The sequence below is a fragment of the Podarcis bocagei genome, assembly GCF_964188305.1.
Source record: "Podarcis bocagei genome assembly, chromosome: 2".
NCBI classification, from domain to species: domain Eukaryota; kingdom Metazoa; phylum Chordata; class Lepidosauria; order Squamata; family Lacertidae; genus Podarcis; species Podarcis bocagei.
This window is the reverse complement of record NC_138126.1, coordinates 66,006,379-66,026,583: the sequence shown is the minus strand read 5'-3', so window position 1 is coordinate 66,026,583 and position 20,205 is coordinate 66,006,379. Positions and strand designations below refer to the sequence as shown.

Genomic DNA, 20,205 nt, shown 5'->3' with positions numbered 1-20,205 from the left:
GATCCAGTTAAAGAAGTTAAAGGGTAAAGGGATCCCTGACCATTATGACCAGTCATGACCGACTCTGGGGTTGCAGCGCTCATCTCACTTTATTGGCCAAGGGAGCCGACGTACAGCTTCTGGGTCATGTGGCCAGCATGACAAAGCCACTTCTGGAGAACCAAAGCAGCGCACAGAAACGCAGTTTACCTTCCCGCCCGAGCGGTACCTATTTATCTACTTGCACTTTGACGTGCTTTCGAACTGCTAGGTTGACAGAAGCAGGGACCGAGCAATGGGAGCTCACCCCGTCGCGGGGATTCGAACTGCCGACCTTCTGATCGGCAAGTCCTAGGCTCTGTGGTTTAACCCACAGCACCAGCCGTGTCCCATTAAAGAAGGTGGTTTCCACTTATTAGCCTTCCTTTTTCAGTCTCCTGGACATCCCCACACCTTTTACTTAAAAACCGTTTTGTTTTGTTTTTGTCCAAATAATTTGTATTAGTTTTCATGTAAAAACAAGAACAACATATGACCACAGTAACTTGTCTAGTGGTAAAAGCCAAGGTGTTTTGAGCTAGATTATGTTATTAACAGTTCAAAATAAGGTTCATCAGTGTGTGAAATGGGAAGTTGTGCACAGTGGTCTCCATGTGTGTGCATTTGTGTGTAAGCCAATTAGAGATGAGAAGCAGGCATTCCCAACATAAAGATTCAGTGTCTTGAAATCCTGGAGAAGGAGCTGAACCCTGAAGAACGACTACTCTAGTAACTCATAATTTGGTGCCTTTTTGAATAGTCTTCACAAAAATAATACTGCTATAGTATTCCCCTACCACCACCAGGCACAAGCTTGGCCTAATACAGTGGTACCTCTAGATGCGAACGGGATCCATTCCGGAGCCCTGTTCGCATCTAGAACATAACTAGCGACGGCATGTCTGTGCCTGAGCGCGTCGGTTTTTGCCGCTTCTGCACATGCGCGTGACGTCATTTTGAGCGTCTGCACATGTGCAAGCGGCGAAATCCGTTACTTCCGGGTTGTCATTGGGAGCAACTCGAACGCGCTCATCTCGAAGCACATTCAATCCGAGGTATGACTGTAATGCAGTCAAACCAGTTTGCTGCATATTTAAGGGGCAAGTGAAGGAACTCAAATGAAGCCTTTCAAATTGCTCCTATTCATAGGCTGCTAAATCAAATACATAATCAACATTGTTTATAAAAGTTAAATATGGACAGCTTGCTCCTTTTGCCTGTATTGACACTAGTTTCTCTACTCACACAGTTCATCATTCTCTCTTCTGGACCTAATAGCCTGCTATTTCCACAGGACAGGTTGTGGGTGAATTCTGACAGTTTCTACCTTCATACCTGCATGGGTGTCATCCTGGAGACTTCCACAGGATCATGTCTTCATAGCATTGTTCATTTAAGCACTGCTTTACTCTTCCTTTCAAAAACAACCATAGTTATAGTAGATTACTTTCCCTACAAAGAAAGTCACTTTAGCATCTTGCTTTGATGGGCACATTTTTGCCATCTATCTATCATCTGTCAGCAAGCTAGCATATGCAGACCTTTGATACATAGATTCTATCAGCCAAGTTATGAATCTATGAAAGTTTGCCATTTCTTCTCAGCTGTTGTTACAGAAAGTGACTCTCATTCAGATTGCTGTATGTGTGATAAGCACTCACAAACTTGGAGTTGGCCCTCTGCAACAACCAGTTCAGAATCTCTTCTTCTTTGCGCTGGGTTTAAAACTTCAGGAACCACTCTCAGTTATGGGCTGTGACTGTTTATTGTGAATGAAAAATACAGAAAAGCGCCAACCTCTTCTTCTTTTGTAAGTTTTCTTGTCCCATTTTAATTAATTTAGAATATTCTCCTGTGAGTATCCTTGAATGCTTGATTTGTGTGTGTAACTGTGTATTTATAGCTACCCAGTTCATTTATTTTCTCAGTCTTGTATATTTGGACATTCCCTGGAATGAGATTTAGAAATAAACCACTTTGCCAGTAGGGGAGCTTCCCTGAACGCTTGACACCATGTGTTATTGTTGTTTAGATTTGGCTGAATTGCTTTGTACAGATGAATTACGTTTGTTGGGTTGATCAGTTGTGCAGCTTCCATGCTCATTCTGTGTATGGTTTCTTTTATACCTAGACTGTGTCCAGAACAGACACATTTTCAGAGACCCATGGGCTTACATGACATCTCCAGCATAGAGAGAGAGCCCGCACACACAAATATTTTAAACAAGGATGGGGAGCCTATCATCTTCCCTGTGTTGTTGGACTACAGCTCCCATAATCCCTGACTGTGGGCTATGCTGACTGAGGCTGCTGAAGGTAGTTTGAATCCATCAACATCATCTGAAGGTCCTCAGGTTCCCCACTCCTGATTTAAAATAGACATAGTCCATACTGAGTACATTTTAACAATACTGAAATAGTGGCAATATAAGGCGCGGGGAATACTTGGAAGATGACAGTAGACAAATGATGCCAGTGGCTGAAGGGCAGTCCTTTTCAAGACCAAATTCAAAGGTTTGGACTCAAGACCATATTTGGCTCAATTCTGGTGCTGCCCGAAGCTCCATGCCCAGCCACTACTTTCTATAGCAGATTGGTTTCTACTGGGGTCTTTTGTCAGCCTTTTCTTACATGGAAGCAATTGATTGCCTTTTTGGTTAAACGGGAAATTCTTTTAAAGATAATGGAGCTATTCACCTTGACCATTTCTTCCTTCAAATTTACTACTAGCAGAGTAAAAAAAAAAAAAAGCCAGACTCCTGGCTATATCACAATGGTAAGTTTACGAAGCTTCCTGTCACAACAAGGCAGAAATGAATGGGGGGGGGGACTGTATAAAATGTGAAAACTACAGGATTATGCAATGCCCCGGGGTGAAGTTATTACACTGAAGGGTGCAGAGCAGCCAATCAAGCTGTGTTTCAATACCTGTCCTCGTGGCCTTGAAAGTGGGCAGATATACAGAATGAGGGAATGCAAGATAAATTTGGCCAGGCAGTGAAATAATTATGTGGTTGGTTCAGTGTACGTCCAGAGTCCGTATCTTTCAACATTGGCTGACATTTTAATTTTCCCTTGAGATTCCTAAAATAAATTGTATGTTTATTGTCAATTCCAGGGGGAAATTGTTACTTATTGTGTAGTCCGTGCTTCTTGTCCTTGAATAATCCAAGGTATAAAATGGGTTAGAGACCTTTAGATAGATAGCAACCCATGGAGAGCAATGTGCTGGGAGTTTCATTGGTCAGAAGCAAGCTAAATAAATGTTGAAGAGTAAAAGGCAAAGCTATTTTAAAAAGAAGTATACAGTAAATAATAATAATAATAATAATAATAATAATAATAATAATAATAATAATAATTTATTTATACCCCGCCCATCTGGCTGAGTTTCCCCAGCCACTCTGGATGGCTCCCAATCGAGTGTTAAAAACAATACAGCATTATATATTAAAAACGTCCCTAAACAGGGCTGCCTTCAGATTTCTTTTAAAAATAGGATAGCTGCTTATTTCCTTGACATCTGATGGGAGTGTGTTCCACAGGGCAGGCACCACTACCAAGAAGGCCCTCTGTCTGGTTGCCTGTAACCTCACTTCTCACAATGAGGGAACCGCCAGAAGGCCCTTGGCGTTGGATCTCAGTGTCCGGGCTGAATGATGGGGGTGGAGACGCTCCTTCAGGTATACAGGACTGAGGTCGTTTAGAGCTTAAAAGGTCAGCACCAACACTTTGAATTGTACTTGGAAGCATACTGGGAGCCAATGCAGATCTCTCAGGACCAGTGTTATATGCACATTAAGAGTGGGACCTTTTTTTTAGTATAAAAGTACTAATGATCTATTTGAATGTTGTCGTTCAGTCCACTTTGGGAGATGCTTTCCACCACAATCCACCCTCATTGTTCAAGGACAGCCCTCTCCGCCAGCAAGAGTTCAGTCAGTGTAAGCCAGTTTATCTGAAGTGCAGTCCAGGATGGCTCATGTCTGCTTCTGAAACTGCTCATTTGATTTTTGTTATTTTGGGGAAGATAAAAATGCATGTATTTCAGTATTTTTAAAAAATTGGAAGTAGGTATTTGAAAAGAATGATGCTACCACATTGGAGACTGGGGCAGCCCATTAAAGATTCCACACCAAGAAAGGTCACAGAGACTTAGAGAAGACAACATTGTCTCCCAATCAAATTTGGTATAAAATTCTTACCGATCACTATTGCATTATTTTATTTGTTCTTTCTGAAAATGGTTTGTTTACCGAGAGAAAAAGACTGGAGAATATTTTACATCTGTGCTAAAAACCCATTGTCTCCTTCTTAAAGGCAATCAACTTTACAAATGAATATGACATGTACTAGAGAATGGGAGTGTGTTTGTTTTATTATTCCTTCATTATCCATTCCATTCACAGATTGTCCTCATTCTTCTTTGAAAGCTTATATTGTCAAGTTTAAAGTTTTGCAAAGAAAAGAGGCTTAATTACATGAACATCCTGCTTCAAAGGTCAAAGTCAGGAACAGAAGAAGATGGGGGGATATGTTCAAATAATCAAGTAATAGTATAATTGCAGCACAATTTTGGATACCACATAATTTTGTGGAAACAATTCTGCTATTGCAGATTTACATGAGGAAGAACTTTCTGCCAGTAAGAGCTGTTTAGGGGAACAGACTCCCTCGGGAGGTTGTGAACACTCCTTTCTTGGAAGTTTTTAAGCAGAGGTTGGATGATCATCTGTCATGGATGCTTTAGCTGAGATTCCTGCGTTGCAGGGGGTTGGGCTAGATGACCCTCAGGGTCCCTTTCAACGCTATGATTCTAGACTGAAGACTAATGTTAGATATTGACGCTATGACAGGAATGTGTACAACCATTCTTTTAACAATATATAGCTTAGAATGCTTGCGGAGCAGGCAACACCTTTTCACAGGCATAACCTGAGATCCAATTCAGTCGGCAAGCCCTTCTGTTTGGTCCCCCATCAGGTTACAAAACTGTTAATGGTACTACACACTCCTGCAAGCAATCATGTGAGGTTGCACTCTGAACCCTGCCTACGTAATCTGCATCATCTGCTGTGTTTTTCTGGTTCTGTGAAGAAGCAAGCATCACATTCTCTTGAAGCATGTATTTTCCCTTCCATCCTTTCAAATACTGGTTTATATTTTCCCTTTTAGGTAATTTTAATTTCACGACTGGCAGATGAGCATTTCAAAGGCAGTTCAGTTCTTTTATGCCTGTACATACAAGCTTCCTTGTAATGTGACACTGCCGGAAGGAGAGGGTAGCTTTCATTGTCCAAACTGGGTGCTGCTATACTTACTGAATCAAACCATTGGTCAGTCTGCCAGGTGCTATGTGTTTTGACTGGCAGTAACTCTATTGGAGGGACATGGGTGGCGCTGTGAGTTAAACCACAGAGCCTAGGACTTGCCGATCAGAAGGTCAGCAGTTCGAATCCCCGTGACGGGGTGAGCTCCCGTTTCTCAGTCCCTGCTCCTGCCAAACTAGCAGTTCGAAAGCACGTCAAAGTGCAAGTAGATAAATAGGTACCACTCCGGCGGGAAGGTAAACGGCATTTCCGTGCGCTGCTCTGGGTTGCCAGAAGCGGCTTAGTCATGCTGGCCACATGACCTGGCGGCTGTACGCTGGCTCCCTCGGCCAATAAAGCGAGATGAGCGCCGCAACCCCAGAGTCGGTCACGACTGGACCTAATGGTCAGGGGTCCCTTTACCCTTTACCTTTAACTCTGCATGGCATCAGAATTTTGGTTCTTTCCACCTGCTACATTTTAGCTAGAGATGTAAGGAACTGGACCTGCAATGTTCTCTGTGCCTGGTGAGTGCCCTACCACTCACTTATATCCCTATTTGAAAACCTATTTCTCTTTTTCTCCTTTTTTTTCTAAACAGTATTATTTCTAAGCATATCTCTTTGAAGAGTGCCATAAGAATAGCCTGTTGGATTAAGCCACTGGTCCATCTAGTCCAGCATCCCGTACCTGCAATGCCCAACCAGGTGCCTCAGTTGGAAACCTGCAAGCCGGATTCAAGCACAAGAGCACTCCCATGGTTTCCAGCATCTGATATTTGAAAGCATTGCTGCCTCCAAATCTGGAGGGTAGGGCGTAGCTAGGTAAAGGTAAAGGGACCCCTGACCATTAGGTCCAGTCGTGGCCGATTCTGGGGTTGCGGCGCTCATCTCGCTTTATTGGCTGAGGGAGCCGGCGTACAGCTTCTAGGTCATGTGGCCAGCATGACTAAACCACTTCTGGCGAACCAGAGCAGTGCACGGAAACGCCATTTACCTTCCCGCCAGAGTGGTACCTATTTATCTACTTGCACTTTGATGTGCTTTCGAACTGCTAGGTGTCAGGAGCGGGGACCGAGCAACGGGAGCTCACCCCATCACGGGGATTCGAACCACCAACCTTCTGATCGGCAAGTCCTAGGCTCTGTGGTTTAACCCACAGTGCCACCCACGTCCCTAGAGCGTAGCTAGTAGCCATCAATAGCCCTCTCCTCCATGAATTTGTCTAATCCTCTTTTAAAAGCCATGCAGGTTGGTAGCCATAGCTTGACTATGTACTGCATAAAGAAGTACTTTTTAAATCTGTCCTGAAACTTCCAAGTTTTAGCTTCAATAGATGATGTGGACAAGTTCTAGTGTTATGAGAGAGGGAGAAAATTTTCCTCTCTTCTCCATGCTATAAATAATTTTATAAACTTCCATTATGTTGCCTCTTACTTGCCTTTTCTGATATTCTGATTTTTGGACCCTACTGGATTTACTTTAACTTGTCTCTCTCTCCCCCCCCCCCACTCCCAGATGTAGAAAAAAAATACTAACCATGAGATGTTATATTTAAATTACTTTCAAAGTTCTACAGGAAAAATGACTTAGTAATTTTGCAGGTCTTTTCTCCCATATAACTTCTGTAGATTAAGGCAAATAAATCTATATAAAATATCTAATACTTTTTTTAAAAAAAAAAGTACAGGCATAGATGAGTTTAAAAGTACATACAAACTGTTAGTCACTGAGTTTTTACAGTGTTGTATTTGACCAAGAAGCTTTCAGCATTTCCCTCGGAAGTAAGATAGCAGAAGGCAATACTAGAGTGGGGTGCTGTGATTCATTTTGCTATGTATTGAGTGTAGTGGGTTATCGGTCAATTTCATTTATTTAATTAATTGTTGCAAAAAAACCCAACCCTCATGTTCTGCTGGGTAGCTCGCTGATTACTTACAAAGCATACTGTATTGTATTGACATATTTGCTGCACCTTTCGAATGCCATTTCCTGTAGCATAAATCACACATTTTAATTGATGGCATATATGGGACAACCAGCAACATGAGCATTATTACAAAGCTGCAGTGGGAGGTCTTAAAAAAGAGTTGAAATAAGTGGTAAAGAGGATGTGTTTTCAGTTCCTCTACAAAACAGTTTCCGGTGAAGATGTGGTCTGTTTGTACTTTGAGAATGCATTCACATCATGCTTCCAGCACCAGAGTCAGATTTAGGGCAACATGACTGGTTCCACCATACTGGATGTCAGGCCTAAGAGGCGCCTCAGGGCATCTCAACTATGACATAGTGAACTGAGCAGAATGAAAGGTGAGGGAAGGGGACCATATTGTGGCTTTACAATATTGTTGTATCCTATTCGGAAATATCAGTATAACCCAGAAGCACTATAAGTTTTTGTTGTTGTTTGGCTTGGTCATCTATGGTTTAAAATAATTTTAGTCAAAGATACAGTTTACAGTTTGTAATATATCTGTGGATATATTATTTTAACTTAATTTTCTTTTGTGTTATCTGTCCATTATCTACCAATAAGTTTTCTGGAGAAAACCTATTGGTAGGTAATATTAACAATTTACAGAGGGTTGTACATACAACTGTTACTGGTCTAGAAATCTATGGAATATTTATAATAGTTTGTTGGCTACAATACAAAATTGCTGGCAATATCTTCCATAATAGAAACTTGTGTGAGACAGAATTTATACACAAAGTTAGGTATGCAGGCCTATTTCTGGAAAAGATCGTCATTTTTATAGCAATCTTGTTTATAATTCAGAAATATTTCCTTATGTGGGACACTAGCCTTGCGGGAATTGTAATTTAAGGACACGCTTTAAGCTTTTAAAAACGGTCTGCAACTAGTTTATAAATTATTGACAGGGTCATCTTATTTATACCGATGGATGGTGGGTGGCGGGTGGGGAGTTATGCTGCTACTGCAGCAGCAGAAAAGCTGCTGTATTCTAGGTGTTTATTCAGTACAGGAGTGGAGGGGTGAACGCAGCAGAAACGAAACAAACAAAATGGTGTAAAAAATGAGACACACTTAGCATCTCTGGGAGCAACGTGAGGGTTCCGAATAGACTAACTTAGTCACCTTCATTAATTTCAGTAGGTTTGGTCTGAGTAAAGCTTAGTTGCATGCCATCAAGGGATTGTGCTTGAGACAATACCTACAATAAGTTTTTGGGAAGGAGGGAGCGAGGGATAGTTAAGGAGGAGGGGTGTCACCTGAGTGTTCAGATAACATACAGTAATCACATATGTCAGACGATGAGTAGGGAAGGCATGAGAAGTGGTGGCGGCAGTAATGCTTTCTAGCATGCTTACCTTCTTCCCTTGCTTACTTGTGTGGAGTGATCTGCCCTGTCACATCCCCAGTTCTTAAGTTGGAATGGACTTGGGTGATGGAGGTTACAGTCTCCGGAGTTACAACACAGTTACAGGCAGAGTAGTGCTCAAGACACACTGCTTGTGAAAAGTGCTAACTTTTGTGCAAAGTGTTCTTTTGCCATAGTTTCCCGTCACCAAAATTCCAGCTTATGAATAATAAGTCTGTGCAACACAAGGTCAGAGCTATAGCCCCATGTCACACACTATACTGTGTGAGTTATGCTGTCCCTGTTGTTTGCAGGGTGGTGGTGTTGCGCTGAATGTTGTGTTGCAACATTTTCCATGATCTGTCATGACAACGTAGTATGTCTGACCATTGATGTGGGGGCAGCTATTTCTAATTTCCCCCTCCCTGTTTTATGCCAATCCTCATTCCTGATATCTATAATTATAGCCCCTAAACATTACGCTTCTTACAGAGAAATCTTGCACAAATGAAGAGGATTTTTTTAAAGTTTCTAATTTGAAACAAATGCTATCAAATATTATTCTGGGTTATATTTCATTTTCAGAACCACAATATAGTTAAAACTTTCAGTTCATCATTCTTAACTTTTCCTCTGAATTTTAACAAATCCATTATTCTCCCCTTCCCCATTGGAAAGAAACATCTGCTTCACTCCAGAGTACTGCTAGTCTTTCTCATAGCTGTCCATGTGGCATTTGGATGTGTGTGGGAAGACGAATGGGTGAGAATCCATGGAGTGTTTGCAAACACTCAGATGTTGCTAAGGTGTTAAAAACAAATGTTGGAGTCTTACGTAGGTGATAATGATGTGTCAGCCGTGATATCTTTGCTCCATTGAAGTAGATAGCTAGGCAAGTGCAAATATTGCAGGGATCGGAATTCCAGTTTAATTTTATTTATGTCTGATATACACATACTGGGATACCGTAATTTGTTGTGGCATCACGATGTGACAGAGTTCTGGTTCTGACGCTGCTCAAGCCTGAGAGCACACATTGTGTGAACCAGTGCTTTTACCAAGAGGGATATGAATGATCATAGCAGTTCACTATAGGGCCATAATTGTGCAAATTGTCTATCTCCTACATAGAGGCCCTGGTTCATACCAGCAACACCATCACACAATCCCAGCCTCCCACATATCCCTAACATTCCCCCCCCCGTATGTGAACATACTGAAACACGGCTGTTTCTTCTGCAATTTTTAGTTGTGCCAGCCTTCCCCTCTCTCCCAGAGGAGGCAGCAGAGTGCTTTGTCGCCTACACACACCCTTGAAGATGGCCTTGTCGTTGTTTTTAGTGTTTTCTTGATTGCTTTCATCGGAATTGGTTTTAGTATTTAGATGTAAATAAAATCATCACCACCATCATGGGAAGCACCAGCCCTGTGCATCCCTCCCCACACCTCCAGAGCCAGCAGAGCAGGTGTTGCCTGTTTCTTCTTCTTAGTTTGACTATGAGATTGTCCTCTTGACCCAGGCAGCCTGCTACTGCCTACTCTTCTGCAGAGTTCCTCGTGCTCCACAGCTTCACCTGCATGCGGACACATTTGAACTTCCCTATGTAGCTGAAGGGGCGGTTAGAAAATTTACCTTTGTGAAATCCAATACAAACTGACCTGGTTTCGTACCTCCTGGTTGAATGTGCAGATTATAATTCACTTACACCCTGGCTTCTGCACTTCCTTGATCTGCATGGTTCTAAAAATGTTTATTTTGAGGAGAGAAATCTGTTTTAAAATAAGTATTTTTGTGCGGATTAATGTAGAAATGAGATGGAGATGACACATGCAAAAAAAAGTAGCCTGGATTTAAACCTCACCCAACTCAGGCCAGCGCCCTGATGAGGATGAAAGCAGGCTTCTCCCTGGGCATCAGACCTGTTGATTAGCTGATGAGCTGAAAGAGGGCAAGAACTCCCAGCCTCAGATGAACCGCAGAGATCACCCTAGAGCACATGGTGGCTACACCTGCTTCTGACATGCAAGTGCTGGAGGCTTGGCCTTGGGTGAATTCAACCCTCAAGCAAAAAAAAAAAAAAAAGGTGTCCAGCCCTATAAACAGAGAAGTACAGCAATGTTGTGGATAATACCCTAGGAGAACCAGCCTGAAAGATGTCTAAATAGTTGATCTTTTCATCTATGATAATGATGATGATTTAACTAATGTAAACAGCTGCCTGTGTGTACACATTCCTTGCTGTCTTAACAAAGAAAAAATGCTAAAATAATACTAGAAATAATGCAAATAGTAAATAATAAAACATCATGATTAAATTCAACAAAAATCAATAGGGGGGAAAAACATTAATCCAAGACAGCATAAAGCAGCCTGGATGATGATGATGATGATGATGATGATGATGATTTTCATCTAATTTCCTAAAACTGCTGAGAGAGCTGAAGGGCCTAATTCAGGGACCAACGAAATCAATAAAAACAACATTTGTCTTATAGACAGAGTGGAGCTACCAGACTGAAAAATTATGTATATATAGTATAATCATTTCAAGCAACTGCAATTAGAGTGGATCAGTCATGGTGAAACAAGTGAAGTGGTGACAGGAGTGCAAGCTGCAGTTTTTAAAAAGGCATGATCTTTTACGGAGTTCTCGTAAACAGCAGATGAGATAGTAAACCTGAGGCTAGTTCGACAGCTGCGGCTCTGTCAAGAGAAAGCAGACACTACTAGCTTCCGTGGCACATGCTTTAGTTACAGCCATTATTGCAGTGTACTCTATGTGCTCTTGAATACAGTCTGGGAGCTGCAATGGATGCAGAGTATGTCAGCCAGAACACTTGTGGGAACTAGACATTCAGGTCATATTACACCAGTTATTTATGGGTCACACGGGCTGCCCAATTCATGGTGGTCGTCTTGGACTTCGGAGTGCTACACGTTTTGTACCAAGAAGGAACATGTGAACCCATATGAACTTCAAGAACTGTATCTGTGAACATAGCCCACTAATAGGAGTTGTTAGACTGGCAGGTGTGGTGCCACACGTACTAAATAAAGCCACACGTACATCCTTTTTGGGAAGAAGTATTGTTGCTTCATTACTGCTGGTTGAAGAGAACTCTGAATATGTTTTTATTTCAGTCCGTGTTTGGTTAATGTGCTGCGTTGGAACATTTTTAGCTGCCACTCATTTCATATCAGTGGTTGAAATTGTAAACTGTAAGTCATATTTGTATTTGTATGTGTCTTTAAACTTTTTAGCAAGCCAGCTTGTGAAAGCGATGTGTCCGGAAAAGTCATCTCCATGCAAATACAACAGTGCAATCAAGGGGATAGTCAGGTTCAACTCGCTTATCTTTTCTGAATCAGGCTATGTTGCAAATACAGTTAGGATGAGGCATGGCTGTGACCTCACCTGTAGCAACCCATGTGGTGAAGCAGCGCTGCCCTCCTAAGACCAACATCAGTTCAGCTTACCTGGGCAGGGTTGGACCAGTGCAGTGGCAAGGATGGGGCCATGTGAGTGTACTGATGGGAGTGCCATCCTGTGCAAGTAAGCAACAGCAATACCCATGCTGGGAAGGTGACTCCATGGCTGCTAGACCTCACATGTGCTAGGGTGCCATGGCACAGATCATTCTCACTATTTAGGTTGATGATTCTGTATTGGTATAACCTGTACCCTAATGCAGCAGAGAAATGAATGTGGCACCAAATTCTGTGTGTTGTGTGCGTTTATATGCATATATTTCAGAAAAAGAAAAAAGGTGTGCTTTTCATTGCAACTTGACGTGAGAGAGAGAGAAAGCATGAGCAACCCGATTCTTTCAACAGAATGTACAGTAGTACCTCAGGTTAAGAACTTAATTTGTTCCGGAGGTCTGTTCTTAACCTGAAACCATTCTTAACCTGAGGTGCGCTTTTGCTAATGGGGTCTCCCACTGCAGCTGCTGCACGATTTCTGTTCTCATCCGGAGGCAAAGGTCTTAACCCGAGCTACTACTTCCGGGTTAGTGGAGTTTGTAACCTGAAGTGTTTGTAACCTGAGGTGCTTGTAACCCGAGATACCACTGTACAAGAAATGTGTTTAAAGAACTGTGTGTCAGAAAATAAAAGTGCTCCTATGTGCTTTAGCAGAAGGCATTAGATGCTAATTGTGCAGTGTCTCTGAGAGAAAGATAAATCCTGGGTGTTAGCTCCTTTTTTTAGCCTTTAATGGAATGAGTTATGGAAACCTAAGTGGGCAGTAATCTAAGTGCTTGAAAAAATTCTCTACTAGCAGACTAATACAACAGTGGCTCTTCCATCAGACAGATTTAGTTTTCTGCAAACCACAAGAACCAAAGGTCTCTGAATCCGTGAACTAAATGTCTGAAAAAGGGGCAGCAGTTAAGTGTTTTTAAAATGTACTCTGGCTCCTCTGTGGGTGAGGAGAGCTCCTTTGCTTCTCTAATGTTATTTCTTAAAGAGTATAATCTCATTTTATGCAAAATGGTAATAAACACTGGAGCCCACCCTTTCATATTACAGGGAGTAGTGGAGTCTAAAAGTCTGCTGGCCTTTCCAGAAAGGCTCAGATGAGGTGAGCTAGTTGAACAGCTTAAGTGGGTGTAGTGGTTATTGGATCATGTGATTTTAAAAATAAAAAAGAAACCTCATTGTAGAAATAAGTAATACCAACTGCCACTAGAGCCAAAAACATGTTTTCTCGTTGAAAAGGAAAGTTTATGAGAGATTTCAGCTGGCACCTACTAATGGATATCTCTCCATATTGTAAGCCATTTTTAAATGGGCCATGTTGGAACTAAATATTAAGCTGGAGCTAATTTAAGTTGAGGCTGAATATGTTCCTAGTTCTTTCTTTGATTCAGAGATGCTGAATTAATAACTGGGATATGAACCACCAAACTCTAAAATGCCTTTGAAGAGTCATAGGAGCACACATACAGCCTCAATCTAAATTTGGTTGCACAGTGTTTTTAAGTTGGCCACACCCAGGAATGTCTTTGCTTCGTACTAGAACTGCACCTATAAATAATGGTCTGCATCCCCAAAGCCTTGATCCACTGCAGATGCTGACTGTGTCATATGAGGTGTCATGGCATCACACTAACAAAGTTCCCATGCAAACCATCCCAGAAATGTTGCTGCTTTACACTCAATATGCATCTATCTACAAGAAGGGAACTAGGTTATACAACCTGAACTAAGCAGGGCAGACTGTGAATTATGAAGTGCACCTGATGCAAAGCATTCTCGGACACAGGTGTGTGAGTTAGGGTTGGCCAGGGTTTATTTGGAAGAGCAAATTCCAGTTCCTTATCTGTATGGAGAAAATGTCATTCCTGGGAGGTGGGTTGTATCAAAATAATTTTGAGTCATATGCACACCTCTTTATTAGGGCACAGTCTGCTGGTTCCACTAGGCTTATTTTGAGGTCCTGTGACATTGAGAGCCCAGTTATTTATTCAGACTGCATCTGTACCTTTGTATCAAAGGCTAACTATCAACTGCAAATGCTTCAACCTTGTGAACTGCACACCATTATTTTCTGCTCAATTTGTAGCTCAAAATAAATTAAGCCAGTGTCGTGTCATCAGTTCAGGTAGTGTCAATAAAAGATTAAATATGGGCTTTAGATTCTGAATTTGCTTCTTTCACCTGTTTCAAAAAGCAAAGTTTAGCTCAGGCTTTTTGCAGACATGGTGCCACAAAAAGGTTGGCAAAGTCAGATCTTGATGTATTTGCACACAGCAATGTGCACAGCCCCACCTCATTAGGTGAGGGTATTCCTACTAAATGGTCTGCCTTGTGAGCCTTTATAGTGCTAATCGCTTGCTGAAGGGATCCTGGATTCAATGTTATTCCTCTGTTCCAAAACAAAGAGCAGGAGGGGGCCATAGCTCAATGGTAGAACACATGTATTGCATAAAGAGGATGCAGGTTAAAATACTTAAGGATGCAAGGTAGCAGAACTGGATCTCTGCTTGAAAACTTGGAGTTGCCCGTCAGAATAGATAGTATTGGGTTGAATATACCCATAATTTTGTCTTAAGACTAAGGCAGCTTTGTATATTCATATATGACAGCACTGACCATCAGTTTGGTGATACATGGGTAGTGCAGAAGCACCAGCCACTGGATGCAGCACTCAATCTGCACCCATAAATCTGATCCAGAAAATATGTTGTATGCTGCTAGATCAGGACATTTCTCTCTCTGCCATGTCATAAAGCCCAGCTTAATCAAAAATGGATTGCTCTGTGGTAACCACATGTCAGAAACATGAGATGAAGTTGGTTTGATGAACCCAAATATCTTTGAATAATCAAGAGTTCACATTTTTTATAATGGTTTTGTCCTTTGACTTAATTTTCCAATTTGAATTATTTTGGGCAGGAGCCAGGTTGTTTGTATGAAATTTCATATACACGTTTAAGCCATAATTCTGTGTTTTGAGTTTGAATAGCAGCTCTACCCTCGATAAGAAGGTGGAAAGGGAAGGCAAATACAAAATACAACACAATATATGACTTGAAAGTTTGAGTTATTGGAATGAGAGTTGGTATGAATGTTCAAATGCATGTTTGACTCTGGAATCCATTTTCAAGGAAGTGAACAAAGACTATGAAACACCGCCCTTACATATTTTATTTAAACTTAGTGGAACCCTGTGTCAAAGCTTTTCTTCACAGTCACTGGCATTATATATTGTGCAGTGATGTACCTGATATTTCTAAGAACCCCGTAATATGGTGGTGCCTTATGTCCTGTTGAGAGTTGGCAGTTCAGGGGCTGCTACAGAAAATGCCCTTTCTGCGACTGTCAGTTCCCCAAAAAACTTCTGAGAGCAGTGGAACTACAAATAGCCCCTCCTCTTTCATTCCTAAGCCCCAAGAGGGCCTGTAGGCAAGGAGGTGGTCTTTCAGATATTTGGGGCCTAATTCGTTTAGGGTTCTAGGCACTACTAAACCCTGTGTGAGGCAGATCACTGTTTATTTTGCCCTGGGCCAGACCTTTAAAAATGAACGATTAACTACAGGGACCATGTGACATTTTGTCCTATGATAAAAGTATATGACCCTATGTAATCCTTTAAGCAAGCATTTTGTTTAGAGGAGCCATGAAAGTATTTGACCAAATATAGGTACATGGATTTGGGCACTCATGTCTTGCAGGTTTCGTAAGAGCACAGTACGTTTTCTAGTGAGAAGCGATGTGCCCGTCTCATTCATTTTCTCTTGTGCTCTTATTGTAGGGCAACCCTCTGTACTTCCAATCTGCTCGGAATGTTACAGTGAACATTCTCAATGAGGAGAGTAAAGTTCTTACACGTCTTGTAACAGGTAAGGTGCCTGAGGAAAGGAAGAAGAAGACAAAAAGGGCACTGTGATGGGGTATTTTGTGATCATTAGCCCATGGGATAATAATCACTAACTTATCTAGTACAGTACAAGCCATGACCCATCCTGCCTGTCTAGAAATATAAAAATATAAGAATGTTAGAACTGAGGTGAAGAAGAAGCTGGCTGTATATTTCTAATAAGGCAGCCGAAAATTATTTTCATTTTAAAGCAGATTCTGACACAAAAGGTCACTTGTACAAGTACAAGTTCAGGAAGAGAATAGTCATTTTGATCTTTGATTTGTAACAGGCACAGGAATGTCCCTGGACAATTTAAACTTACCCAGGACGACTGACACTTAACTGATTAATATTCACAGCAGGGATACACTCTTGTCTTTTAAAGGTTTCCGAAACCCCTTTTTAAAAGTAAATCGCTTGTGCTGATAAGTACCATTTATGTTCATGAAATGGTATGTTTCATGTTTAACAGGGAAACTGATGCTTCTAAAAAAACAAAAAAAACCCCAGCAGACATGTTGCTTTTGAGTGCATGTGTGCCTTTGCAGCAAGAGGGATTACTCAGAAAGAAAGGAGCCTGGCAAGGGAGAAAAGCTGTTCCATGAGACGGCATCGGCAATCCATAAACATTTTGTTGTGTGTGAAATTAGATTGCCTGCTTTGCTTATATAACACCTGGCCTCAAGTGAGAGTGCTAAATAATTAAATAAACAGTTTCAGCCGGCAATTATTTTTAGTTGCATGTGTGAAAATTGCCTTGAGGAGAGGAAATAAATTCACCCCAGAATTCAATCCCAGATTATCACATTCAAGAAGAAAAAGGGGAAGCGGGAGGGGAGCTTGTTGGGCTGGTTGATCATTTGCCATGTACAGGCAGAAAATGCAGAGCACTCGAGTGACTCTGTTGCAGGATAATAGAATTTAGCTGCAGTGCAATTGCAAAGATAGTGCAGTTTGTGTGTTATGTGGAATAATTGTGCCGCTTGCCAGGCTTGAAACTACTGGACTGGGAAAATGGTACCAAGAGATGCAACTCTTGCCTTTGAATCTAATTAGTCTAAGACTTTGTTGCCCTGTCATACTGAAACAAGAATGACAGGTGTAACATGATTATTTGGGAGATGCAAATCACATTCCTTGTTATAAAAGTAAATAAGTCTGAGATATAGAGAGAGCGAAGATAATGCAAGTATTTTAGCCACTTGCATTTACTGAAAACTTATGCAGTTATAAATAACCACACATTTCTTTCTCTCTCTTTCTTCATGTCATACATTTCCATAGCAGTGTGTTACTAGCAGAGGATGGGAAACTAGAACTGCGGTTATTTTTAATTTTTTTAGTAAAACAGTGAATCTTTTACTTCTTGTTCCACTCTCAGAATCATAGTGGTAAAATGTCCAGATCAGGGGGTTGGAGATGAAGGTGCAGTGCAGGAGATATTTTTTTTTGGGGGGGTGCCAATAAATGTTTGAAAAATCTGAAAAGGCCCAGTAGCTTTGAGATGCATAAGAGAACAAAATTCTACTATAGATGTTTCAATTTCATAGATAAACCTCTATGTAGAATATAGGTGGAAGCAAAATATATTTGAGTTCTTTAAAACGGAAACTAAATTTTCCCAAGCTTGAAAGCCAGGAGAGTGATCTTTGGAAGAGGGTTGGATATTATGCGCATGGAATGATTTCCATGCACATTATTCTAGAATCTTGAGCAGGTGTGTCTGGTCTGGCTGTTGTATATGTCAGCCAGTCCTTCTGCCTGGGTTGGAGCTTAATCTTGTGTTTCCTTTTGTTTCCCTATTTTGTTGTGTGTTAGCCTGTTCATCAGTAAACAGCTGGGCCTGTTTTATAGTAAGTAAGTAAGTAAGTAAGTAAGTAAGTAAGTAAGTAAGTAAGTAAATAAGAATGTAACAGTTCCCATTTTAGGTGACATAAAGAGAAACACTAGGTCAGGGTGGCGCTGTGGTCTAAACCACTGAGTCTCTTGGGCTTGCCGATCAGAAGGTTGGCGGTTTGAATCCTGCGAAGGGGTGAGCTCCTGTTGCTCTTTCCCAGCTCCTGCCAACCTAGCAGTTCGAAAGCATGCCAGTGCAAGTAGATAAACAGGTACCGCTGCGGTGGGAAGGTAAATAGCATTTCCATGCGCTCTGGCTTCCATCACGGTGTTCCGTTGCGCCAGAAGCAGTTTAGTCATGCTGGCCTGTAAAGCTGTCTGTGGATAAACGCCAGCTCCCTCAGCCTGAAAGCGAGATGAGTGCCGCACCCAACAGTCGCCTTTGACTGGACTTAACCGTCCAGGGGTCCTTTACCTTTACCTTACCATTTTTAACAGCACTCAATTTCTCTGATTGAGTTCTTTCAGGAAACTGGACGAATGAAAACTGCTCAGTATTAGAAAGAACCCAGTTTCTTTTGGAGGCCAGTGTGTGGCAGACTGACAACATCTCTAGAACAATGTGTACATTGGCTGCTAGCCTATCTCAAAGGGTACCTAATTAAAACATTTGCCACTATGTAGAAAGGGACAATTTAGAATTTGGGGTGTGTGCCATTGGCTTATGAGCAGCTGCTTATATGGGACCAGCAGCTAGATATTGGGGGTGATGGGAATGGTTATTGAACCCTGAGGATGCTCTGCATATCATCTACTGTATGGGCAATCCTTTTAATATGCAAATTAAAAGGCTACATTTAACCAAAACCAAAATGGCCTTTGGCTGTCATTGCTTGCTGCCTGTGAGAAATGATGCTGGTCAGAAACAGGCCATAATCCTATGACATTTGCTTCAAGAAATAAATGCTGATAATAATACTGTACCACATATCTTGTGAATTGCTTAATTGTTTCCTGCCCTTAACCTTTGCTTTAGATTATGAGAGCTTTGCACCCAGATTGTGCTCTTTAGCACTTTGCAAGTGACCCAGTGCAACTTTGCTGCTATTGCAGATAATTACAGAAATTGTTATCTCAGTGAGATGTGCATCTGTGTGGATTGTTTTGAAGTGGTTGTTTTCAAAGATGATGCTTCTGGCCAAGCCATGGAAGAGACATCTGTTTGTGCTGCTTAGCTACACATTTGCACAAATATTGCCATGAGGGTTGCTAACATTTGTTAAAATGTGAAGTGGAGAAGCCACTGACGGAATATCCCAAAGAAAATTTGGAAAACTAAGAGGTACATATCAAGAAAAATGGGGTTGTATCAGTCCTTCCACTGATCCTTTCACACACATTCATTTTCACAGGGTCATTTCAAGCATCATGCCTTTCATATGGAGAGTATTAGAACAGATTTTGCATCACAGCGACTACACAGTGTCCTAACAATTGAAACACCCCTAGCTGGTTTTATACTTCATGTCTATTAATAGCATTTTTACTGTTGGTCTTGAAGGTTTTAACAAAATGCTGTCCAATCTTTGTGGGTGTATGTGTGTATATATCAGGCTTCCTCAACCTCGGCCCTCCAGATGTTTTGAGACTACAATTCCCATCATGCCTGACAACTGGTCCTGCTAGCTAGGGATCATGGGAGTTGTAGGCCAAAAACATCTGGAGGGCTGAGGTTGAGGAAGCCTGGTATATAAGCATACTATTGCCAGAACATCACACGATCTAGAACTCTCCAGTCAGTAAACTTGTTCACATGTAACGTTAAGCTGCAGAGATTGCAGCCTCTGAACTTCTTCCCTTGGCCTCCTGTTGCTGAGAGCGTGGTTTGACCTAGTATGTCATCTGAACCCAAGTTCATGGTTTGTCTCCTCCAGACAAACCACAAGTTCTGAACTCAAGAGCAAACGTTGGGTTTGGGCTCATTGTCTAATAATTGATTTATATATTCCAGGTCAGGAAATAATGTTTCTCTCCCTTATATTGGTTTGTAGATTTTTTGTAGTTTGGCTTTAGCATCTATCTGTTTTGCTTGAACAAGCTGTATTGATTTACTAAATTACTCTTTGAACTGGGCAGGCATCTTTGGCAGAGAGTACCCTCTTCATCCTGTCTTTTTCTGCTTATGAGAGTCTGCTATACACCAGTGTGTGTTTGTGTGCGTGCGTGTGTGCGTGTGTGTATAATATATATATATATGCAGGTTTTGGTGTCTTCGGGTGTCTTCCCGTGTAAGAGTTGGGGTGTCTAGGCGACGTTTCGACGAGGTCTCACTCGTCATCTTCAGGCTGGTGCT

The 20,205-nt window shown here is 41.5% G+C and overlaps 1 protein-coding gene across 2 annotated transcripts in view; it reads left to right on the top strand.

Moving 5' to 3' along the window:
• Positions 1–20,205, top strand: part of SGCD (sarcoglycan delta) — a 400,176-nt gene that overhangs the window by 311,005 nt on the left and 68,966 nt on the right. For both annotated transcript variants that reach the window (XM_081181154.1, XM_081181153.1), the window contains one exon: positions 15,909–15,996. In XM_081181154.1, coding sequence (XP_081037280.1) covers positions 15,909–15,996 — 88 coding nt within the window. The remainder of the gene's footprint in view (positions 1–15,908; positions 15,997–20,205) is intronic.